Consider the following 25,652-nt stretch of genomic DNA (forward strand, 5'->3'; position numbering starts at 1 on the left):
TAGCATAGACAAGAACCTAGTTTCACCGTAGCGCAGACAAGAACTTAGTTTGTCACAGGCGGGAAGTTCTAAGGCCCTTTATCATGTAAGTGTCATTCTCAATGTTACCGATGCAGCGTAGAATGAGATTAATATGAAATTACAGAGTTTAGGGCAAAACATTATATAACCGTAAACAAAGTATGGGTCATCGCACGCTCTTATATACAGGTTTGCAAATATATAGAGGGGGTAAGGGCTTAGTGACCGAACGATGTTGGTCAATTTGTCCGTAGTAATACGCTTCAATTGAGAAGTTAGGATTTCTTGTATAGCGCCATCGTGTTAAAATAACCAAAACCACTTGTCTCTGCTTCTTTCTCTTCTTACTCGACTCAGGACGCGATAACGCTAATAGAAGACCAACTTTTGTTTTACTTATATGATTATTACGATTATATTATTATTATTATTTTTTATATAACTGATGTCTGATAAATGTTAAATGATATAAAAAATGTTTTCATTATTAAGAAGCTTTGTAAACTCTAAAATTATACTACTATTTTGCTTTTCCAATAAAAAATTTAATAACACTGAAATGTTTTAATCATGAATAATATTTTGGATATGATGTTATTTACATAAATTATAGATAGTGTTAATAGTTACTCAATTTTTTAAGGGATCAGAGGAAACTTAAAAGAGTTTTCAACATACGCGTTAAATATAAATTATTCGATTTGAAAATTGTAATTTTGTTCAACAGTTTTGTTGAAAATAATAATATACGTTTGTAGCGGCACACGAGTCATAGAATCGAGAGTGACTCATGTTGTTGTTTTGCCTAGGAGTCTCAACGCCGTTTCGATGTACGAGATTTAAAAGTAAACAAACTCCGGACAAAACAATATCGCCGCTACGTGTAACCGTCTACCGGAATTGAATTCAAACTTTCTGGTATCCCCGACCAGTAAAAATAGACGAACATGCTCTCTAGGACGATTATTAACCAGTATCATTATAGCGAGTAGCATTGAGCGAGTGACGATTACGACGTAATATACTAACTCTGTATTCTGTACTTAGAACGATTTTTAAATATATCTGACTATCACAAGTATTCTTTCGTCTCGTCATTAAATAAATCAACACGTTAGATGTCCACCACACATTAAATGATGATACATAATTAATATTCGTTTAAACAATATTTTTCTATATAAAATGTGATACTGTATATATGTTTACCTTAAATAAACGGTGAAATATTATGAAAGGTAGTTTAGTTTATTCATTGAGTAAGCTCAATGGTTTAGTTCATATTCTTTATCTTCAATGCTTTCAGCGAAGAATGCCATTATATGCAAAATCTTAACTTCTCGATCGCAGCCTTCTACAGTGATCGATTCACAAAGCACAACTCTCGAAATTACAAGCCGTACACCTCCTCCACTGGACGCAGACCTATTTACACGGTGTCTGAGGGGAGGAGCCTACCCCCGAATATGGCGGATGGCGAGGTTGGTCTTCCTTCGAAAAGGTCATCCGCGTATCAGCCGGTGAGCCTATTAAACGAGATGGGCAAACACTTTGAAAGACTTATTGCCGCCCGTCTGGAGGTCCACATGTCGGAGCGGGTGCCCGATTGACACGAAAGGCAGTACGGCTCCTGGCGGGGCCGCTTAGACCCTGGGATGTGATAGTGGAGGTCACTGAATTCTTCCAGAATTCTGCCTGTTTTATGCGTGTCATCCGGGCCTATCTGAGGCACAGGTGGGTCGGGTACACCGGCAAGGATGGAAAAGGGCGGCGACCCGTCGAGCACGGTGTTCCACAGGGTTCTGTCTTGGGATCAATTTTGTGAATCGTTGGCTACGACGCGGTGTTTCGCAGTCCCCCTCCCCGGACACAGGCACGATGTATTATGCCGACGACACGTTGGTCCTGGTGTCTGAGCGACGTTGGTGGCACGAGACACTGCGTCTCGGCGAGCTCGCCGTCGCTTGCGCGGTACGTGTCATACGCAGGCTGGGCCTGAGTGTGTCCCCAGCCAAGTCTGAGGCTATTTGGTTTTACGATTAGTGGCGTATAGTGGTTCCTCTGCCCGGCCTGTGCTTAGATATAAACGAGGAGCATATCGAGGTGGAGCTCCAGGTGAGGAAGAGGCTGCATAGGACGACTGCCATCAGGATCATAAGGGTATACTGGACGATATCCTATGCGTCGGCGTCTGTCCTGGCGGAATCACCTCCGTTCGAGCTCCAGGCCTTGGCGTTCCGGCGCGTATACGAAAACCTGAGCGGCCTGGGTTCGGGCGAGGACTACTACCCGAAAATAAACCTGAGGAACGACTCCTTTAAATTGGGAGAAGATGCAGGAGCGCTCCGGCAGCAATTCGAAAGAGGTCCCGGGATATTCCTGTTAACCCACCGTGGGGTTTCAGCCGGTAAGAGTCTGTCACTACCCCCCACTTCCCAGAAGTGAGGCGGGGTGTCCATGAGGATTTCCCCACGTAAGAAAAAAAAAGAAATGATTTTTTTGAAGATATTTTTTACCGGTGTGCTAATAAATCAAATAACAACTGAAAAAACAATTATGCTGTAAAAGTAATAGGGTGAGGACACTGTTATCACATTCAATTTGGCATAATGTCACCAAGGAAAAATTTTCGCCAAACCAAGGGAGGATCTTGATGAATGCTTTGTAAATTATCATACAAAAAGATAAAGAAATTAATATTACAAAATCATATTTTCAAAGATGTAAATATAGATAAATTATTAGAATATAATGTTTGTCTAAGTTAATTTGTGCATAAAATCGTTTTACCAGTATCAGTAAGACACGCGTCACATATGCGCTAAATCATCTCGAGTTGCTACTTCGGCCGACTGAAAAAGTCCTTGAGCACAAAGGATTAGTATAATATCTAGATACAGTATCTCCGACTTGATTGCGGCAAATTGTCAACTTCTGTGGTGCGTCAGAGAAATCTCTGTTCTTCGGATTGCGTTTATGCAATTACATGCATGCAAATATCGAATGTTACTGTAATTAAGTGACAAAAAATTTAAAATATGTAAATGGTCAGTTCGTAACAACCGTAATATATCCGTGTTTTTATACAAGCCAGACTCTACGTCATTAACTTTGGCTGAAAAGGCAGATTTAAATGTACTTAAAAGTACAGCTATCTAAACTATTAATCCTAATTAGTATTCACTCATAACGATGTTTATTAAGTATCTTATTTTCATTATTATTATTATTTGTCACTTTCAATAAAATATTTAACTCGTTCTAAACCAACGCGTGTTAAAAATCCTGTGTTTCGTACAAATATGCGTGCAATCTCGGAGAAAGGGCGCGAAATTGATTGAACGATCAAACGAACTTACCTGTAAGTGAAATTCGATCGCAATTGTATGTAGAACTTCGTTCGAAGAGATTACAGTCCTTCCAAACAACGATATCCCTCTACCATATAAATTAATCTACTGCAATTGTAAGATATAGTTCAGAAAAAATGATTAGCAACGGCAATGCTGTATCCGTGGCAGTGCTATGAAAGGGTTTTTCGTTTTGTTTCGCTCTAAAGCGCTGTGATTTTTAGTAGGCGAAGGAATATTACATGTGTAATTTCTTCGAACGAGACTTTTGATATAATTGCGAAAGATAAGAATTAAGTTACATATGCATGAAATATGCAATATATTTGTACATATTTTGTAACATAAATGCGCAAAACATATGCAATATAAAATTTATGTACAGTACGAAACACGTTTTCAGGATCTCTTAATGACAAAAGTTTATCCAGGTTTCGCATTTTCGTCTACATTCTATTAACATACGGCTTTAATAACGACCTTGATAAGTATGCATATATAGTACATCTCATATACGAGCTGATTCTGTTTCGAATTTTCGGATAATCAAACGATTAGAAACATAGTACACAGAAAAAATTATGACTTATTACACAATATATGCATTATATATGTCGGAGATGAAAGGAAAACCGGAGCCTTCCCTTTGCAATTTTGAGAAAGTCTTCTAATGCTTTAGCCTAGATTTTATCATAGTTGTAATTAAGCAATTGTCATTTGTAATTGTTTGATATTTGTGATAGCGAAAGTGGGTTCGAGATGACAACTGGTCGCTAAACGTAGCCACGGTCACGGGATAAACGTTTTGCCTGACGAAGGTGTGAATCGGTTGTATTGTTCTCCCTAGAAATCACATAGAATTGTACTTTGGAGATGTCGATATAATGGGACACACGTTGTATTAGGAATCAAACTCCAGATAGAAACTGCCTAGCAACGGCGTTTGGATCTTTCTCGATGCTTCCAAAGAGTATACAACAAACTTCTGACAGAAACTGCCTAGCAACGACGATTGGAACCTTCTCGATGCCTCCAGCGAGCATATAACAAACAAATGCAGTCGTATAGCGAAAAAAATTTTCATCAGATATTCATTCGTGATCGCCTTGGAAAGTGATACATCGAGCAATTTACCGAGTGTCTCAGCAATCGTATTTTTTTGTGTTTAAAATTATTCTACGCATAGTAAAGAGTTACCCCGTTGACCGTGGATTCGTTTGAACCCCGGAACATTGTTAATAGCGTTAATTAAATTCATTATTCGTAAAACCTATTAATCGATAATCTCATTATTCGTTAAATTTATTATTCGTAAGACATATTATTCGTTCCTCTTATTATTCGTTAAACTTATTATTCTTTAATCTAATCATTAGTTAAACTTATCGTTTGTTAATCTTATCATTCATTAAACTCATTATTCATAATATTTTGTAAAATCTTGTATATTCGCGTAAATATAATCTCTGTTTCGTAAAATAATGGCTAATTCAAACGAAGAATCGTTACGCGCCTTAAATTCTAATGATAACCCGACATATAAATATTGCTTACTCATCTTTGTCCTGCCAATCTTCCTGTGCTGCCAAATTTCATATTTTTTTCAAAGCTGATAATTCAGCTGAGGTACTTTCTTCTTGTGCTTCATGCCATCTCAGAGCTTTTTCCGAAATGCTTCAGAATGCGTTGGAATGTCATTCCTATCTTCTTTGTCTTTATTGCTTCCTTCGATAGAAATCTCTTTAATCTTTTCAATAATTGATAAAATTGCATTGACATCATCATTAACGTTACTAATGATATTTGGGACATTTCGTCGATATCTTCAATGTTTGATAACTGACTCTAATCGTTTTTCAAAGTAAAACTTGATATGTCATTCCGCGTATTGGCAACAAGATATATACATTCTTTAATATTTAACTGTATATATGCCATTAAAACATTGTTTTCAGATTTATAACATATCGGAATGAACTTACGTAATAAGTGTTTTTTATAGCATCGTTTAAAGCACTCAATGATGTAACATTGGGTGGTAAAGGTTCTTATAAATTCATGTTTTCCGCGTTTTCTCTAGCCTGCCTTAGCTAGACTTAATTGTCGTTCTCTGACTGCTGGTACAAATATTGTTGAAAACCATTTCATAAAGATGTTCGTATCCATCCAAGAACTTCTCTGAGATAAATACATAGCGAGTGTAGCATTTGAATTCACATGTTTCAAGCACCGAGGTTTGTTATTCTTTCCAATTACCAATACAGGAAGTTCGTAACTTCCGGAAGCATTCGCACATACAACAGTTGTAATTGTATCTTTATTGACCTTATGACCCGGTGCTGAGTGTCCATATTGACAAAGTAAAATCTTTCGCAGAAATAATTTCCATAATAATCCTATTTCATCTGCATTATAGACATTTTCCGACATATAGTTTTCTCGTTTTAATAATTCTGTAAATCATTTTTTTCAAATTTCAGCCACAAATTTATTTGGCGATAATTTTTCGCCCAATTTATTCGATCCACCAACACCGTTACGTGTTTTAAAATTCGCTGATCAGCCCGATGATACTTTAAAGTTAGAATCGCCATTCAATCTTGTATTACACTATAAAACCTGCTCGCTTAATGTAGGGCCGGATATAGGCTTTCCATTGTCACGCTTTTAACAAAACCATTCATACACTGCCATATCAAGAATTTTATTATTAGCAGTTTTCATACGTTTTTGTGTACATATTACATGAACTTTCGCTATGATTCACAATTTCGCACTTTCTTTTTTTTGTATCACAAACAGTTGATTTCCCAATAGCGTAAGATATTGGTATTTCAGTTACGGTTTCATCATCATCTGATTGATTAATTATTCCGCGTTTTATTCGGATAGATAAGGCTATATATTACGATTTGAAGATATATTGACACATAGCATCATAGTCAACTGATCGAAATGTTAATACATTCAAATTAGTAATATTTAAATTCACATTTGTCATGCATAAACCGCAGTTCGCATAATCGAGTTTTTACGATATTTCAAGCTGTATCTGTGCTATAAGGACAAGTTACGTAACAATACTGTGTAACATGTTGTGAAAATAAATGAAAAAATGTTATACTTATGTACATTCTTTTTCAAGCATATTAAATCTTTGTTAAGTGTAAAATTTATTATCAATATTTGCTCAAGTTTAAAGATTGAATACATAGTATTATCATCCAGGATGCACCCAGACAGTTAAAATATAAACAGTGATAAGCATAAAAGGTGATTCGGTGTGAAAACAAGTTAAAAGTATCGATAGTAAAGTAGTAAAATAAATTAACATCTTTTTATGCGACGTGACGCTTCTTGTTATTCCCATCTCTGCGTATACTTTTAATTCATGCTTTTATGAATTCCACGTATGAAATATTGTTTGTATTTATAGAAGCGTCTTCGAGAATATCTTTATTGGATTTTGCACGTCCAGAATTGATTTTTAGAAGATACGTAACAAATTACGCCCCTAAGAATATACGTAATAATTATGTATTATCCCTAAGATGTTACGATAAGCCCAATTGTTAGATTGCGAATTAGTAAAAAGTGCAAAGAAGTCTGTGTTTCGCGTATAACTTCGGTTATACATCCCAAAATAATGTGCCAATTTTGAATTAATCCGCTTAATTTTCGCACGATCGATTTATCAACTTATGAATATCTCAACTTATCCTCCGAACTTATACGCTTTTTGAAAGATCTAGATTTTGATGTTGAAGTGAAAAAAATTGTTCATTTAGACGCTTGGTTGAAATACAGCAGTGATCATTTTGCTTAACCGAAAAATGCAGAATTCTATAAAATGCAATAAAATGTAAAAGTGGAACTTAACTTTCTATCAATTTTAGAAATTTTAGAAAATGCTTCTCTAAAACCAATTAGCTCTAAAATGGATTTCTTCGCCAAAAAATTGCCAACGATAAACTATTAAATATTAAGAGGTTCAACAGTCGTCGTTTTGCAGTTTATCACCTGTGTTATGTGTGGATGCCCATGAAAGATGGAAAAACGATTACAGAATTGTACCATTTTCGCAACGACCGGACAGAGAGCGTTTAGACAGCGTTCAAACTCGACCGCGCGAGAACGTATGAAAACTTATGTAACGTATGTAATTTATGGAAAAATCACATTATTTCGGCAACTTAAAACAGCACTTAAAAATCTCTGCTTTTATTTGTAATTTGGGATTACATGAAAAAAAACACAGAAACGATTGGTAAAATCTATTTTCTTGTTCGACAAAATTTAGAGGCTGAGAATAAACATAAAATCTTATTGGTTTTCTTCTTCACTTATCGTTATTGTTACAAAATCACATTTCCGTGAATAACAAGTTATATCTTTGCCGTTGTCGTCCACTTTCACTACTTTTTCAATTAGAGTATTTTTTAAAAACATACCCGTGGTAAAATTCATACTCTACACCAAATATGTCGAAATAGTTTCTGTGCAAAGTCTTCTGTCCTCTTCTTCCGTTCTGAATAACAGAGGTGTCATAGCTCGAGAGAAGATTCTTCGCAAAATATGTAATTACATTGATTAATTAGCCAGCAATTAGATCAAAATGCATAAGCAATGTCCTTAGTGACGTAATAAGTGATTATATAAACACAACATGGAGGAATGCTACGCAGCGAACTTGAATCATAGACAAATTATAGATGCATTATATATATACGTGTGTTTTACATATTTAATGCTTTGTGTTACTACTCGTAATTCAGTATCCAAGCGATTATCGCCAAGAAAGCATCTACTGCTTTACTTTACACCGCATTTAGTGTTATCGCGCGTGATCACATCATCGTTTACGCGTGTGTAGTCTTGTATTCTGTAAATTGTCGTATTTCCGCTAATATTTGATTTTTCATCAGTTTCAATCGTCTTCAAGGCGAAATTATTGCGACCATGTAGCCTATAACATAAATGAAAAGTTAATCTACATGTTACTATTTCAAGTAACTTTTTATTCTTCTTCTTTTGCTGCTAGCTGATTCGGACGTATTGCGATTCTAATCTTTCTGATATTTCTATATCGTTGCACGTCTTTTCCCACATTCTTGCACATTGCTGCACATTTTCTCCCACATTGTTGCAACTTCCAGGTTTCCCGAATTTCTTCGTTTCTGTTTATAGTTTCACCTATATCGTCTCACTTATTGTGACTTCATCTACGATATGTGGCTATTCTCTAGAATGCTATATCATATGTCCACATATAGAAGCATTGCTACGAGGGTCAGTTTAATTTCTATTTTGTAAACTGGTCTATCTAAATGAATTTTGTTAGATGTCTTGTTATATCTCAATTGCTCTCCTTGTTCTTAGATTCGACATATTCACAACAGAGCGATCCAGAATCAGATAATAGCGATCAATTTGTAGAAAGTGTTTGTTAATAAATTTTACAGTACGACATAGAAGAAAACGTTCGATACGTTAAAAATGAAAATTATCGAACGGAATAGAAAAAGGGGCTTCCATGTTTGTAAGAACGTGAACAATTTCACTGCAATTCAGTAATCATTCTGACAGTTGAATGTATTCTGAATAAAGAATTGCATTCCTAATTAAATTTCAAGTGAGCATAATCCAAGATATGAGTTATTAAAAAGAAACAAAAGAGAAAACCGAGCTCTATATGAGACCAGAACCGAATTCGGTTGTTTACTTCGAAGCTTGAGGAACGCGCAAGGACATGAAATCATTGGGTGAAAATACGAGCTCGCTTTCTCAACAATCGTCTTTTGTCTAACGTGACGTCAAATTCAAAGTTCATCGGTAGCCAAACTGTTCCACGTTTTCGTCTAATTATCAATAATCATAGACGGCGAGCGACGTTAAAAACTGTAGTAGCAAGCGTTTATATTGGAATATTCCCATTTTCGTGAGCGCAGGTTCCGAGGAATTGAGCCTTAACGGTTTGTAACTGTCCAATATAGAGCATACTTTGTCAAAGACTTTTTCTTTATTCATATACAATTTATTTTCTATATATCTATATATATTTCATTGATTATTCCGTGTGTTTGTCCAATGCTTACATGTTCATTCTTCAATTCAAATTGATGATCTGTTATTATTACTGTTAATTATCTGTTATTCTATCTTCTATGATAGATTTCAGACGATTGTAGATTACTTTTTTCATAATTTTTGCTATTACTGAAAGAAGCGAGTTTGATCTGTAAGACGCTGTCTGCAGATCCTTACCCTGCTTGGATATTAGCACTGCATTCTATGATCACTTTTGTTTATAATTCTTTTAGGATTTTCCCATTAATAAGGTGAAAACCAGGTGATCTCTTTATATTCGAGATAATACCTCTAATTACTCTTATGATTGTACGTGGCACAGAATAACTATTATCGGCTGTGACATTGTCTGTCATTGTCTGTCATAGTTTGATTGCCTCTCTGAATCATGTTTATTATTTTGATATGAGAAGAATATTCCGTATGAATGATTTACAAGTATTTTGACACGGCTCTGGTACACCTTGGCCAGATCCTATCCGGTTTTTTTGATTGCTAGAGTCGGTTCCATGTCTTTCCACAATGTATAATTGGTTTCCACGTAAAAAAAAATGGATATAAATAAAAGTGAATCTAGCAAGTTTTTTTTACTGTTGCGTGTTTTTACTGACGCGTGTCCATATATAGTCGCCTGAATCTGTTCATAGTTGCAAACACTTACTATTAAGTGGCTGGCGTACGTCCAATTTTCTGAGTGGTAATCTTATGCGTATTTATATGCGCATGGGTATTCTGAACTGAACAGTTTTTGTTTTTGACGAAAGAAAATTAGAGATCTTTAGTGATGAAGTCTTATCCTCCGTTTAACGTAAACTTGCGATGTAGGATGATAGACGCGTCCGAGCGATTTTCAGTCTTTCAATGACATTGTCAGACGAATAAGCAAACTTTTTATATATTTTCTATACTTTTTATAATACCTTATACACGATACCTAGAAAATACAGAGAAGACATGTTTGATAGTGATAGTAATGATAACGAATATTACTTTGAACCTGACAAGATAGAAGACGACGACGGTGCTTCAGACAGTGGAAACGAACTGCGTTTAGCAAGGAATCGGTTCAGACGTTTCAATATTTCTAGTGATAGTGACAGTGATGATGAACTAAATATCGATGAAAATAATATAATCGACAATGAATAACGCAAACGTTCAACGTGTATATTTTCTCGACTGCGCGTGCTAATGTCTCTCGTCTGCTCCCGTCCACAAAGGGCTAAATATTTCGAAAATTCCATATCATTGGTATCTTTCGTAGCATTTTCACGTCTTTTGTAATGTTATTCAATACTTTTTTATTTGCCAGTGTTCTGAATTTCTACCAAATTGCTTTTAATCTTTGCATACGATTCTTTTCTTTTTTTCCCCGTTAAATCATCACCTGTTCGGTTCTTCTACATTTACCGCTCTACCCTGTATAATCACCACTCGGTTTTAGTTTTCAAAATATACATCTGCGAAAATATATCCCATAATATACTGTATTTTACTTCTGACAGAAGGTATTACACAATACACACACACACACACAGAGTTCTAGTATTATTTACGCCGGTATTGTTGTATGTATATATAACAAATTATTAGATTTCTTGGTTTGTCCGTGGCATAGGCTATCTAACCAACACTAAACTATGCAAAGGCGAAACAGAAAATTTCAATCTAGATCTTGGATCATCCTTTTAGTAAATCAGTGTTGATTAGGGTAGATGAACCCTTAACGCTCCGACTTTTAATTGCGAATATCGACCGACAACCGCAACTTATTCTCATCGTACTTCGACGGACAAATTTTTAAGTGTCAGATTTTAAATGCTACAATGACGTGTAAATAATAATATTAAAGTGATTCAAAACAATCTTTATTCATCTCAGAAGTAATATAATTTTGATTACAATATTTATATGAATTATAATTAAGTAATGTGTGGATTTTTTTAAAACATTCATTGGGATGCAAACTGGGCTTGCGTTCACAGATCTCACAGTAGAAAACTGTTTGTTTTTTTACCGCATTACTTCCTTTTGGTGAACAAACAAGACATTTTTTCTTTTCCCCTTTCGGCAACTGATTTATTATATGGAGTTTGCCATCTGAACGTTGTTCTTTATCTGTTCCGGAAGGCCTGCCATACACATCGTTATTCCGAAAGTGACCTAGGGGTTGACTCACTAATAATTTGACAAACTTATAGTGTGACAAAGCGTTTTCTCCTTTCCTGAGAAATCTTGTAAAGTATATAAGCATTTATTACGCTTGTTTCTAGTCTTCAAAAGAGCAATTTCCGCCACCATTTCAACGATTTTCTCAGAAAACAATATGTTGATGCATATTGATCGGCTTTGTCTACAGTGCTTGAGAGGCACACTGGGAGTAGATAGCCGAACATCGGTGGTGCTTGAGAGGTACACTTGGAGCGTTAAGGGTTGAACTTGTGACCGCCGTAAAGCAGCCGCATATGCCAGAATCGAACAAAGAAATTTAACAACTTGTTATAATTACCGAATATGTTGATAACGCCAGCGTGAAATAAGTTTAGGTAATAAATAATAAGACAATATTAAACTTTATATTATATTATCGTTATTAAACAATGTTAGAGCTGTATGGTGTGTACTGTAGAATACCTCAGACTAATAACGTACATGTTATAAACAGCAAAATACCACATGTAGAGTATCGAATATATTTTTGCAAATACCTCGGAAACCAAAGCCGGCAGTTAAAGATAGCATTTATATGTATGAGGAAAGTTGTTCACAACATTGACTTTGATTATATGTCAAGGTCTTAAAAATAAGTGAAGTTTATAACTTTATAAATAACTACGTAACGCTCATGTATAATACATATATTTAATGTAGACAAAACACGATTACAGTTACATTAGCTTCAGATAAATATGTTTATTGAAAACTGTTTGTTACTTAATGTTATCTCGTGAATAAGATTGCAAACTAAGGTATCATATAAAATAATATGGCAAAACTTGATATTACAGATAGATGAAAAAGAAATCGCAAGAATAGAAGTAAAATGGATGTGGGAAGCATTGCTTTGGGGGGGATGACATCAGGACTGACCCAATCGATGTGCTGGATACTTCTAACTATATTTTTATATATCAAGTATGCGGTTGACGATTACGCTGCGAAGAATGTCCCTTCCGGAGCACTAATGTCGTCTTACGATTTCATAATTGTAGGCGGTGGTTCTGCAGGTACGTTTTCGATTATAAATCTAATAAAAAATGTAACGAAGATAAGCGTATCTGCGCGTTATTTACGAACGAGAATGAGCGCGTTCTTACTCGTATGATCAATTAAGACAAAAATTTGACAATTCCTTTCTTTCAACAAATCTATCGATGAAACGTATATTAGGTTTGTGGCAAATTCTGCGTCGTAATTTCAACAAATTTCATCTCTTCCTTCACCTTTTCGAAATGAATCTTCAAATTTTTGATTTCAAAGTATTTGTAAGTTTTTGTGTGCTACGCATATTAATAATGGCAATTTACACGGCTATAGGATCCGTCCTAGCGAATCGCTTGTCCGAGATAGAAGATTGGAACGTGCTCCTTTTGGAAGCAGGTGGTGATGGATCAGAAATCTATGATATTCCTGTTCTTGCTGCTAATCTGCAGTTAACCCAAATCGATTGGAAATACAAGACGGAACCTAATAAGAATTTCTGTCGAGGTAAATAACATTTAATAATGCCTTGTTATCATGATAATAAGCATCTATCTAACTATAGAAGAAATAGTTAAAAACAATGTTTTACTTTTTATGTCGAAATAAGTAAATTAAAATGACACAAGATACATAGTACTGTCACGCTTGGAACGCATTATAGTGAATTTCGGTTATTTGGGACACACTGGAACTAGCATCCTTTGATCCGATTAAGCGGCTGTCCCAATTATGCAAAGTACCGCATATATGCTAGTCTCTATAAATTAATACATTCAACGAGGAGGTAATTAATTTTTACAGTAAATATATAAAGTCTCAGTTGGACTGACGATAGGGAGGGAGGAGAAAAGAGAAAAAAAAGGACAAACATTGAGTCGGACGCGGACACGCAAAAACCATAGGCGTGGAATCGTTGAAACTATTTGACATCCCTGCTCAACGATAACACTGATATGATAGACATTAGCGATACTCTGTATGTTTCGTGCGGTGAATGAACGTTTTACTGCAAATCATTTTTAAACAACTCTGATTGTTCTCATATACAGAGTGGTTGGTAAATGGTGGTACGAAAGAAGTCGAAAATATAGAATAAAAATTTTTTTTTTACTTCTTTTTTTTTTTAATTTTTCCATCGAGACAACGATCTACAGTGAGATCCGCTATAACGAGACGTGATAAAGATATTATCTATACTTTATGCTCGTATCTCATTAATTAATTAGCTTCTTCGCTATATTTTCCATAAAATGTAATATAGAATATATGCCGATAAAAAAAAGTAAGTCAACATCTTCGCTCAAATTCAATGAAAATAGGAATTGATATGTTCTCGGTCTTTGGATCTGGCAATGGTATATTTTATCGTATAGATTGTTCTTTAGATTTGTCGTCTTTTTTTTACGTGTTTCATTTTCAATAGATGCATGCTTCCGGAATATTTTTGTTGCTACTATCGTCGATACAACTACTAAAAGGTGCAAGCAAGAAGTATTACGCAGTAACATAGGGGTGGTGGAAATCACCTCATTCCATTTCACGCTAGAAAAGGCAGGATCATTTTAGACAGTCTCGAAAGGATTGAGACATCATATAGCTACATTGAGGTATCATAGGCTACAATGATATAGCTGGGCAAAGAGCGATTCCTCGTGAAAAATAAATCGGGAATATTGCAGAATAAAATTTTTGCACGTGTTGCTCTGTTTTCTAAAGAAATCATTTTGTCCTGTACACGTACAGCGGCTCGCGAAAGTATAGGAACACTTGGCACAAAATTTTTCATGAATATATGATGTGCAATGTACGAAACTTTTTAAAATTTCCTTAGTACTATAATGAAATACGGCTATCCTGACTATAATATTAAAATTTGAGGCCATTCAGTAAATGTATGTGGAAGTGACAAGATGTTTATTGCGAACATACACTCAGTGAAAAATTAATATACAGCATGAATAATAGTCTTAAACATAGAATTAGTGCTAACGACCGTCTCACTACAAATTGTGGCTTATTAATACAATAAATAATCGGTTATTCGTATAATATTGAATAATAATTGGTAATATCTTGTAACTTCTATTATATTTCTATGTCTATTTCAAATTTTACTAATCGCAATTATAGTTGTGTTTCGCTGCAGTGTTAATGAGATTCCAAAATGTTTTGCAATATACACGGGGTGGTTGATAAATGGTGGTATAAGCGGGAAGGGGGTTATTCTACGCAAAAAAAGAAGTCGAAAATATATATGTTTTCTAAAGCCCCAGCTCACAGAACCTGTGAAAAACTGGAAAAGATATCCACTATTAGATTTTCTATTGTCTTTGCCCTGTATTCTGCAAATCCAATTAACGTCGTGGTTTCATTTTATAGTCCATACTTTCCATTTGTTGCCCTCTTGAAATATCGAGCAACTCTTTTCACTTCCTTTCTCCTCCTCTTCTGTAACTCACGATTTCTCTCATTATTCAATATGCAATCTATTTTCTCATCCACTGTATTTTTCCACTTATCCTTATCTTGTCGACACAAAAGTTGCTTTCTATTTTTAGGTTTCTCTTTTGCGTCAATTGCCACTCACAAAGTGTCTATATATCTGTTCGCTCATACTCTCCTTTTTGTCTTTTCGGATCTTTTGGGCACTGCACACTGCGTTTGATTTTGTAAATTCTCGTTCGAAAATATTCACTATCGATGAGCTGTTTTTCTCGGCGAGTCTGCTCATTTTTCAAACATTTTGCTGTAATCCTTTTGTAGGTTCGAAGAAAACGTCTTCTCACGATTGCCTTCCTGCAGGTGTTTCTTTGATTTTATTCATATTCATACAATCTGTATCTTTGTATAATAAACCAAAATGTTTTAAACGCCTCCGGATAACCCACGAACAACCCATTAGTTTTTCTGTCTTCTCATCCAGCTTTTTTCTTTCCTCTGCCAAAATATACGCGTTTTAACTGAAATAAGTGTATATGTAGAATGCAAGTAAATCGATTCCTATCGGAAAATGAATCTATTGACGAATCGAAAGAGGTATTAACGCGAATCGATAACCAATCAACGTAGATATTTGACAATGTCTTCGCTGTATTTCACTTTAAATTATGCCCACAGCGATGGAAGGAGGTCAATGCAACTGGCCACGTGGCAAAGTGATCGGAGGGACCAGCATGCTAAACTACATGCTCTACATTCGTGGTAATAAAAAAGACTACGACACGTGGGAACAGCTAGGCAATACCGGATGGTCCTACGACGATGTGCTACAATATTTCAAAAAATCTGAAGATAATCAAAATCCTCTCCACGCCGAGACGCCGTATCATTCAACCGGAGGTTACCTAACCGTTCAAGAAGCGCCATGGCACACTCCCTTGGTCACTGCGTTTATCAAAGCAGGTCTAGAAATGGGTTACGAAAACAGAGATATCAATGGAAAACGACACACTGGATTCATGGTTGCTCAAGGGACGATCAGAAATGGCAGACGGTGTTCCACGGCGAAGGCTTTTCTACGACCAATCAGGACGCGGAAAAATTTACACGTCGTCATGGGAGCTCATGTTACGAAAATTTTAATAGATCCGTCGTCGAAAGTGGCTTATGGCGTAGAGTTTGTTAGAGACGGAGAAAGGTTGCGCGTTCGTGCGAAAAAGGAGGTGATCGCTTCCGCGGGATCTATCAATAGCCCTCAGTTGCTGATGTTGTCGGGAATCGGACCTAAAGAACAATTATTGAAACACGGCATACCAGTGATTCAGGATTTAAAAGTGGGTCATAATCTTCAAGATCACGTAGGTGTGGGAGGTGTTGCGTTCTTGGTGAACGAAGAAATTGCGTTGGTGGAGAGCAGGATGTATAATATTCAGGATATGCTAGGATATGCGATTTTTGGAGACGGTCCTTTGACATTGCTAGGAGGTATCGAAGGAGTAGCTTTTATCAATAGCAAATTCGTGAACGGTTCTGACGATTTCCCAGACATAGAACTGCTTTTGGCGGCAGGAGGGGCGTGCTCCGACGGCGGTAGAAATATGTGGAAGGTTCATGGACTGACCAACAAATTTTACGATGCCGTGTTTGGGGAAATTAGTAATAAAGACGTATGGTCCGTGATTCCTATGCTTCTAAGACCAAAAAGTAAAGGTTTTATCGCACTTCGAAGCAGCAATCCTTTCGATTATCCGTTGATTTATCCAAACTACTTCGAGCAACCGGAAGATATGGCGACGCTGATCGAAGCACTCAAATTTGTGTTTGAAATGAGTAAAACTAGCGCGTTTCGACGTTATGGTAGCAAAATGAATCCTAAACCATTCCCTGCTTGCAAAAATATTTCCATGTATACCGACCCATACTGGGAATGCATGATTAGAGAGTACTCCATGACTATATATCATCCCACGGGTACCTGTAAAATGGGGCCCAATTGGGACCCAGAAGCTGTGGTGGATCCTCGGCTCCGAGTTTACGGAGTTGCTCGACTCCGAGTCATAGATGGCTCGATTATGCCAAATATAGTTAGTGGTAATACCAATGCGCCGATTATAATGATCGCAGAGAAAGGTTCAGATATGATAAAAGAGGAATGGCTGAAGAATGAGGTCTGATATCAATAGCTCTTTTCGTAAATTAATTTAAAGCGAGTGCTGGTAGTTCATTAAATACTAGAATCTTACAATCTTCAACACAACATAAGTTTTCGCTACTAATTTCTATTACGTAATACAATGCTTAACATACAAACCATAGGTGCAGTCTTTGAATCAGTGCAGATCTGTTGAAAAAAGTTAACCGCAACATTGATCTTGAGCGCGATTTCCAAGGAAAAATATTCTTACTGCATCTTGTAGTATTTATTACGAGGAATAAGCTTGGAAGGAAATATGGATCGCGAATGAACTCATGGTTTTTAACACTTAGCCAACCGCGCGCGCCACAACGAACTATACGTTTCCAACGCGCAATTTTCTAAGTATCGAAGATTAATATTTACTACTTAAAACACAAAGAAGTCTGAAAATTATTTATACAATTATCTTTATAAAATATAAGTCAATTATATTTTGCGGTAATGATTTTATTAAACGACTTCATATATTGTTTGTACAAAACATGAAATTAAAAGTATATATTAAAAGTATAAAAAAATATAGGTACAATTAAAAATTCATAATGCATTTTAATATTTTTTTACAGTGTGGTATCTATCTATAATAGATCTCTATCTCTTATCTATAATAACTTATTATCTTATACTTATTATAAATATTTAGCCATGTCACTGCGCCACGCCAGAAAAAATTACTGAAAATTCTCAATGCGGGAATTGATTGTAAATATTAATAAATAAAAGAAAAAAGAAAGTGTGATATCGTTCGATTATAACTTCATTTAGTCATAACTGATAATGTAACTTTTGAATTAATTTTAAAACCACTAAATTGATGTATTTTATTATATACTGTACTTATAAAAGCAGAAAAAGTGGCGCAATTGATTGGGAACAATTCCAGGTAAACAATAACTGAAAATAACAAAAAAAAAAAAGAAAAGGCGTTGATAAAGTCAACAAGGGAGATCTCCCTATTCGGTCGGCTAAGTGTTAAGTATTTTTTTTGTACTCGTCCATGATCAAATATGGTCATGTTCGCCTTCTCAGGCACCCCCTTTTCCGGAAGAGCCACGGACGCGTCGCTGCGCCCGATGTCTTATGGGAATTTGCCATCCCTTCTGGCCCGTCAGCATTTTCACTTGTACTTTCACTATGTAGTTTGTACTTCGTACAAGTTCATCGTCAACCTACACGATTATTTCACGATATTACACTAATGACACAGTGACGTAATATCTTACGCTGCTAATGGCGCATCGTCATCAATCATACAATTTCCATTACTAGAACTACTGTATAAATAAAACATCTTCTTGAGTGACAATTATACTAATGTAAGTGTAAAAACGATTAGAATGTAGTTGAACTCTGCAGCTGTACAACGGTATAAGAGATAAAGGAATTACGTTTCTAATGACATCGCATGTCAATATTGACTTCTTAGAAAACTTCTTTTCCACTCTTCGAATGCACAATATAATCACGTGTACTAATTATACGAAGAACGGAAAAGAAGTTTTCTAAGCAATCAATATTCACACGCGATGTCATTAGAAACGTAATTCCTTCTTCTTTTAAATCGTTGCACAGCTGTAGAGTTAATTCCCATTCTATTATACTTATCTATAATAAGTATTAACTTATTATAAATAATTAGCCATGTTACTGCGCCACGCCAGAAAAATTACTGAAAATTCTCAACGCGAGAATTGATTGTAAATTTTAATAAACATAAAGAAAAAAAAAATTTCCATTCTAATCGTTTTTTCGAATCATCCGCCGTGTTAGGATAAAATCGTGAAAGCGTACGCTTATTTGCGTTGGCATCACGGGCGCATCTACTGTTTTTAATTTATCAAATAAATCATTGAAAGTTTCAAAGAAAGTAGCCGTGTGTTCAACTGTCGGTGAACAATGCAGACGACACTCTCTTACCTAAACCGTATTAGTGTTTGACAGTATGTGTCTTTCTGATGATTTATAAGCTGTTCGTGTATTTCTATTTTTTTCTAAATTTCACAGTGGGATCATATTGGACCAAGAAACCCAGGATCCATTAGTTAAGAAATAATTTTTTAATAAATTATTCCGCATACTCCTAAATAAATGTAAAAAATTGAAAAGAAAGTGAGGTGAATATGCCATAGTGCTGCTGCTGGTGTAGATGTCGCTGTACTGCTTTTTATTTCTTTTTTGCGTCCGAAGACTTGCACGGATTGAATTGGTTCCTTTTTTGTTTCTTCTGCATTTTGCAAAGCACGTGGTGGAAAGAGAAAATCGGACTACGGGTACCGGGATTTGAATCTGGGTCCTGAACGTTCGCAACCAAAGGCGTTAACCACTTCGCTGCCGTCGTCCGGTCTTAGTTGCTGTCGAGTGCCGCCATGAAAGTATACTTTCCGGGGCTATTTCTTGTAAAAGAAAGTTTTTGAATAAAAGTTCGACATCAGCTATGCTTTGATTACTAATTCGATTACTGATCGTTAAGAAATCATTTTTTAATAAATTATTCCGTATATTCTTAAATAAATGTACAAAATTAAAAAGAAAGTATACTTTCCGGCCATTCCTTGTAAAAGAAAGTTTTTGAATAAAAGTTTGATATCAGCTATGCTCTGATTATTAATTTGATTCCTGATCGGAAACAATCACTTTTGAAACCAGTTTCATTCGATGCACCTAAAATTTTATCTAAAATTGTGGATAAATCGTTCCTTTTTATGCCAGATTTCGAAACAAAACAAGCCAATTTTCAATTAGTGAATAGCTCCCGTAGGATAAAAACAAGAATTTGACAACCCACAGCTGTGCTATGGCCCAAAACACCTAAATCTTCAAAACCTTTAATAATCTGTCCGGATAAGTGAAAATCTAAATATTTCTTGGTAGCCATTTCATCAAACGAAGGAACTCAATTTACAATCTATCGTATCCATACGATATTGATTCATATAATTTTTATCGCGTTAAATATATTTTGACAAATTCCAGACCAAATATCTATTTAGCAAAACCCATATAAAAATAAGACTAAAAAGAAAACATCTCACTGACCTCACTAAAGAAATAAAATAGACAAACTCGAAGATGGTATCCCGCTGGGGGTAATAAAGTTAGAAAAATTTACCAAATGTCCAGCTGGACAGATTGTAAAGTACAAATTAAATAAAAAAAACAACACGCATTGTATTGTAGAAAGTTGGCGAACTGTAATATATTGCCATACATAACTTACGTTCGTTCTATGTGAAAGTGTTTTTGGAAGTTTTACATAGCAACATCAGTATGAAAATTAAAGCAAAATCAGATACTCTTTTTGCGATTGCTTTCTTCGAACACGTATTATCGTATTATCGTATTACACGTATTATGCTCATAATTACAAGCGAAGAATATTAGATGTATTCTTCTCCTGCTTTCATTGTTCTTTAATTTCCATTGACCCACTACCCTGCACATCGCGTTCTTTCGTTATCGAACTGCTTTGAACGTTACAATTTTCGTCGGTCATATCTGTACCTTGGCGTAGAAACATTTTCGGTACAGCATTTTTTCGCAATATACACGACGGATGAAAACTACTTTTTAAAAAATACCGACTAGATACGTATTCTTTTTTTTTCTTTTTTCAATTCTGTGGTATTCATTTTCAACCTCCAGTTATCTAAAGCACAGTTAACCAGCAACGTTATGCATCTATCACTTATTATTTACAGGGAAACGGTGAAAACTGGTGGTGTTATTCGTATACACACACTTTTTATAATGACTTTTACGCGAAAACTTGTGACATCCCATTTTAAATGATTAAACAAAACTATATATAATTATGCATTACACGTTTCGCACAATACAGAATAACGAAATTGCATATGCGCAATATAAACATTTACATATAGCGTCGTCCCGTAGTTCGCGTAAAAACTAACAATATTCTCTCATTCGCTACTGTCATTGAGTCTGAATGGTTGATGTTAAATATATTAGGTTGTCCCAAAAGTTATTTTATTTAATTATGTATGATCCGTTTTGTTCCAAAAGAACAGAAAATGATGTGCATCTATTATTTCCTTATAAAACGAAAGAAACTTTTGGAACAACCTAAAAGATCGATCATTGACTTAATTATAATTCCTACCATACCAACAACGCTGGTATCTTATTCTATACTGAATCGATAATGTCGCTTCCGATACTAAAATGGTATGGGAGACTAAGTAGCTGTTGAGCCGTGGGGCACCTTTCTCGCAGTGCATGTACGGTTTATTCTATTCTTAATCAATAATACGATATTTTGACCTATACATCAGTTGTAATTTCATATTATAATTTAATTCTAATTCCGACCATTACGAACGCTGTAATCTTATTCTATGCTCAATCGATAACGTTTGGAATGACATTGCAATGGTAAGGGACTCTATATCCCCGTTATCCTAGAACATAAAAAGACATTGGATAATAAGTTTATCTTGTTCCTTGCCTGTGGTGATACAATAGATTTATCCTGTACATAACCAAGAAGTATATATAACTTATACCAAAGAGTATATGAGAATGCTCACGCCTGTATATTGCATTGGTCTCCCTAAAAGTGCTGTCTCTAGCGGCCAACTGTTGCTCTGGTTCAACTCTAGTATATACAAGTTATTTTCTGTATTTTTGCATTTTCTGTTATATTCTAAATCTTTTTTATTTAGTTTCAACGCAAGTGATTTGGGTATGTAGTGTGTATAGTGTGTATAGTGCGTGTTGTATTTATCGTGATTATTGTGTACTTTGAGAAAAAACAGAGGCTATATTGAATATTTACTGTAATATAAAACGATTGCTATTTTCGTTACGATTTTTCTGTTAACAGTCTGGACATTCGCGGACGGGACAGTCGCAGTGAGTGTATGAAATTTGTATAAACATTGTTTATATGTGCTATTATTTATTGATTATTTATGGAGGCAAAGGATTAGAAGAAACATTAACCTTTTTACTTGGAAATTCTATGAAGTGGTTTTCGATATACTGTTATGGATTTTATCTAGTAGGCAGGTATAATGTTTAATCTACGATTTTTCTTACAAAACGTCGTACGGGATGACTTATGTCTTCAAATGTCATAATCTCTCTGTCTCTACGACTTTTACGAGGTAAGCTGCTGCCCATGTACCGTTCGATTTCAGGATCCCTGAGCATACCGCTGCTTAGGCAGACCTACTTTCGTTCGTGTAAGGAGATTTGCTCGCGTACAGTGGTATTTTGGCTGATCTTGAATTGTAAATAACTAAAAAGCAAAGCCGAAAACGCAATATTTTGTTCTTGAGTTTCATTTTGTTTTAGCTTGAAGATTCACCCCTTAAGTTTATTTACGCCTATAACCGAATATCATGTATAATGCCATTAACCTGTCAATCGGCGTTTTTTCCTATACATGTTACCGTTACTAGGTAACAGATAGACACGCACAATATTTGAAGTATATAATTAGTTTGAAATGAAATTTATTATATTAATGAATTTTGGGAAAAAGTTATGTTTTTTAGTAATTAGTAATTTAGTAATTAGTATTAGTAATTTAGTAAAAAGTAATTTATTGTGCATTAATTTGTTCTTTTTAAACCGTACCTAATTATCAGTGATTCTCGATATCTTGTGTTGTAAATAATAAAAAAATATAAACAATTCAAGCAACAAACGAAACAGTTATTCTACATCATTTTACGTGTCTTGTAATTTTTCGCAAATACAGACGTGTATAGTACCTAATAATAACAACACTTAATTGGACACAAAGTAAAACTATATGTATTACGGAATAAAGTCAATATTTCGTTTTTAAATTGTATGAATAATAACATTCGCCTGAATGAAGAGCTGTTTCGCACTGTTCCTACATATAAAAAGTTTCTTTACTTATTTTATAAGACAGGCAAACCATATTTTCTATATTTTCATTACTCTTCATTATCTTTATTGGTTCGTAATTTTATACTTTTTTACTAAGTCTTTTTATGTTGAACATTCCTACTACCACTATATTACGCAGCGATGTCCCACTGCATCGACTTCCGCACAACTATCGCTTCGCCATTATCGACTTCGCGATATGACACCCACTTTTCGCTAATGTAAAGTTTTTTCTCTTCTCGGCATACACTGCATCCATTATCTTTTTTACCTTCTGATCTTCTTGGGCCTTGCGCACTCGGCCTTCCTGCACTGACAACACTTTTACTGCATTCCGACTGAGAGCATCCGCATGTCGCATCGCCGTGCCCGGCCTATGTTCAATTGTGTAATCGAACTGTACAATTAAATGCCCAATGTAACACTCGCAAACATAAATCTTTCTTTTTCAATGTCTAAATAAACACACTGTAGTCGGGCACTATTTTAAACGGTATATTCAGTAAGTAGACACGAAATTTTTTTAATGCTTTTACCACCACTAATATTTCCAACTCGTAGCTGGTATATTTTTCCTCTGTAGGAGACGTCTTCCAGCTAGCATAGTATATGAGGTAAAACTTCTCATCACTGACATTTTTCTGCAACAGTACAGCGCCCAACCCTTTTTTGCAAGCATCAGTATGGAGCTCGGTCTTGGCTCCCACTTGATATAGTTTAAGTATCGGATTCTCAATTAAAGGCTTCTTTAATTTTTCGCGTGATTCTTTCTCTGACGATCCAAACTCAAATTTAACGTCGTTTCTCAACAATTGCGATAATCGTTGCGCAATCACGGCATACGATTCTATGAATTTATGGAAATATCCCGTTAAATCCAGAAAATTCTGTACCTGTTTGATCGTCGTGGGTTCCGGAAATCTCGATACTGCTAATATTTTCTGCCGCGACGGTCAAATCTGTCCACTTTCAACAATGTATCCGAGATAATCTACTTATTTAATTAAAAACCTACACTTTTGTCAATTTATCACTAACCCATATTCACTCGCGGCCACTAACACTTGTCTCAGTTTCTCGACTGCTTCACTCTCATTCTCCACGGGTATAAGATCATCTAGATACGCTAGCACAGCACCACTGGTTATTAGAGGTCGAAACACTGTACGCACATGCCGTTAAAACACGGCAAGTGAATTGCACAAGTCGAACGGAACCTGTAAGAACCTTTTAAGAACCTTTAAGTATCTTTCAGGGAGTACAAAGGCTGTGTATTTGACACTATTTTCGTCGATAGAGAAGTGGAAAAACTCACCTTTCAGATCTAGTGTGGAGAATACTTTTGTGTTCTGCAATCTACCTAATTGATCCTTTATTAACACGTTGACTGTCACGAGTGTTTTCAAAGAAATCACCGTCAGGCCACGCGTACGGCAGTACCAAGCGTTCTCTGCTAGGTGCTCCCATCGATATTTTAATAATGCCTCAATGGTCTCAAGAACGATCTCTCGTTTCGTTTGTTCGCAACATTAAAACCACTAGCTGTTGTTGAATATAATCAAGGAAATAGGTTATTCCGACCAAATGGTTTCTTATGCCACCACAATTAGAAAAGGAATCAAATGGTACAGAAAACTTGGCATTCAACTCCTTCTGGGAATTTCTGTTGTAAACGCTTTGACGTTTTACAAAATTGCAGCAAGGAGGAATATAAATATTAGCATATTTAGACAATTATTAGTTGCAAAATTATTAGTGTTGTCTGAAAATACAAAAAGTCCTTGTCTTCGTCGGAGTCAGCATAATATCGCTATTCGGAAAAATGTTTCCGGAAAAAGCATTAGACGCGCGTGCAAACTATGTTATGCAAATAAAAGACGTCGAATGGACCGAACAAAGGCACAAAAGAATTTGAAGAAAACAACAACTTATTGTCCAAATTGTCCCGACCAACCTCAGCTATGTACAGAATGCTTTAAAGTTGTACATTTTAAATAATTTTTTTAATAAACCATTTTCGTATTTTTATTTTATCTTTATCTTTTCATATACCTACGACGATCCTTCGCAAGTAGTCAAATAAGCGACACCCGAATACGGGTTACGCGGCCTGACCAGAAACTTTGCTGACACCCGAACACGGGTGTCGTAGCAGTCAACGTGTTAAAAGTGAAAAGAACTTATTTTGGTATAAGTAAATTATAAACAAAAAGGTACTCTGTTCTCTTTCATACGATAAGCTTTACAACATTAAAGTTAAAATATCTTTCAAACTAATCATTTTTCAATTCAATTGCTAAATACCTTTTTGTAGAGAATTGAAAAGTGCATCGAATGGTGTATAAAAAATATAGGCTCCCATTTTAAAAAAATTGTGTTAGTCTTGAGATCACCTACACGTCTCCGCCTACGATGCCTATACACCAAAAGATTTGTAGCGGCACACGAGATAGAGGACAGTTCAAATCATG

The 25,652-nt window shown here is 35.5% G+C and overlaps 2 protein-coding genes across 19 annotated transcripts in view; one reads left to right on the forward strand and one right to left on the reverse strand.

Annotated features, from left to right (window-relative positions):
- Window positions 1-25,652, reverse strand: part of LOC126872661 (uncharacterized) — a 308,769-nt gene that overhangs the window by 169,425 nt on the left and 113,692 nt on the right. The window lies entirely within an intron of this gene.
- Window positions 1,961-19,165, forward strand: LOC126872650 (glucose dehydrogenase [FAD, quinone]-like). Of its 15 annotated transcripts, none has more exons than XM_050632759.1 (6): window positions 8,133-8,355; window positions 8,751-9,343; window positions 11,818-12,004; window positions 12,467-12,685; window positions 12,996-13,166; window positions 15,780-19,165. In XM_050632759.1, exons 4-6 carry the CDS (start codon window positions 12,502-12,504, stop codon window positions 17,273-17,275), a joined length of 1,851 nt encoding a protein of 616 aa, XP_050488716.1. In that variant the 5' UTR covers window positions 8,133-8,355; window positions 8,751-9,343; window positions 11,818-12,004; window positions 12,467-12,501; the 3' UTR covers window positions 17,276-19,165. The 15 variants fall into 15 exon arrangements, with proteins under 15 accessions (XP_050488726.1, XP_050488724.1, XP_050488716.1 ...); XM_050632764.1 differs by having other exon boundaries at window positions 8,133-8,236; XM_050632756.1 differs by lacking the exon at window positions 8,751-9,343 and having other exon boundaries at window positions 8,133-8,380.

This window comes from Bombus huntii, chromosome 13 (assembly GCF_024542735.1).
Source record: "Bombus huntii isolate Logan2020A chromosome 13, iyBomHunt1.1, whole genome shotgun sequence".
Lineage (NCBI taxonomy): Eukaryota > Metazoa > Arthropoda > Insecta > Hymenoptera > Apidae > Bombus > Bombus huntii.

Bases quoted from the DNA above. Each gene is read 5' to 3' on its own strand.
- LOC126872650 (XM_050632769.1), top strand. From the start codon at position 12,502: ATGGATGTGGGAAGCATTGCTTTGGGGGGGATGACATCAGGACTGACC. The intron at 12,686-12,995 runs GTACGTTTTCGA...ACACGGCTATAG, and splicing joins TGTAGGCGGTGGTTCTGCAG to GATCCGTCCTAGCGAATCGC. The intron at 13,167-15,779 runs GTAAATAACATT...TTATGCCCACAG, and splicing joins TAATAAGAATTTCTGTCGAG to CGATGGAAGGAGGTCAATGC.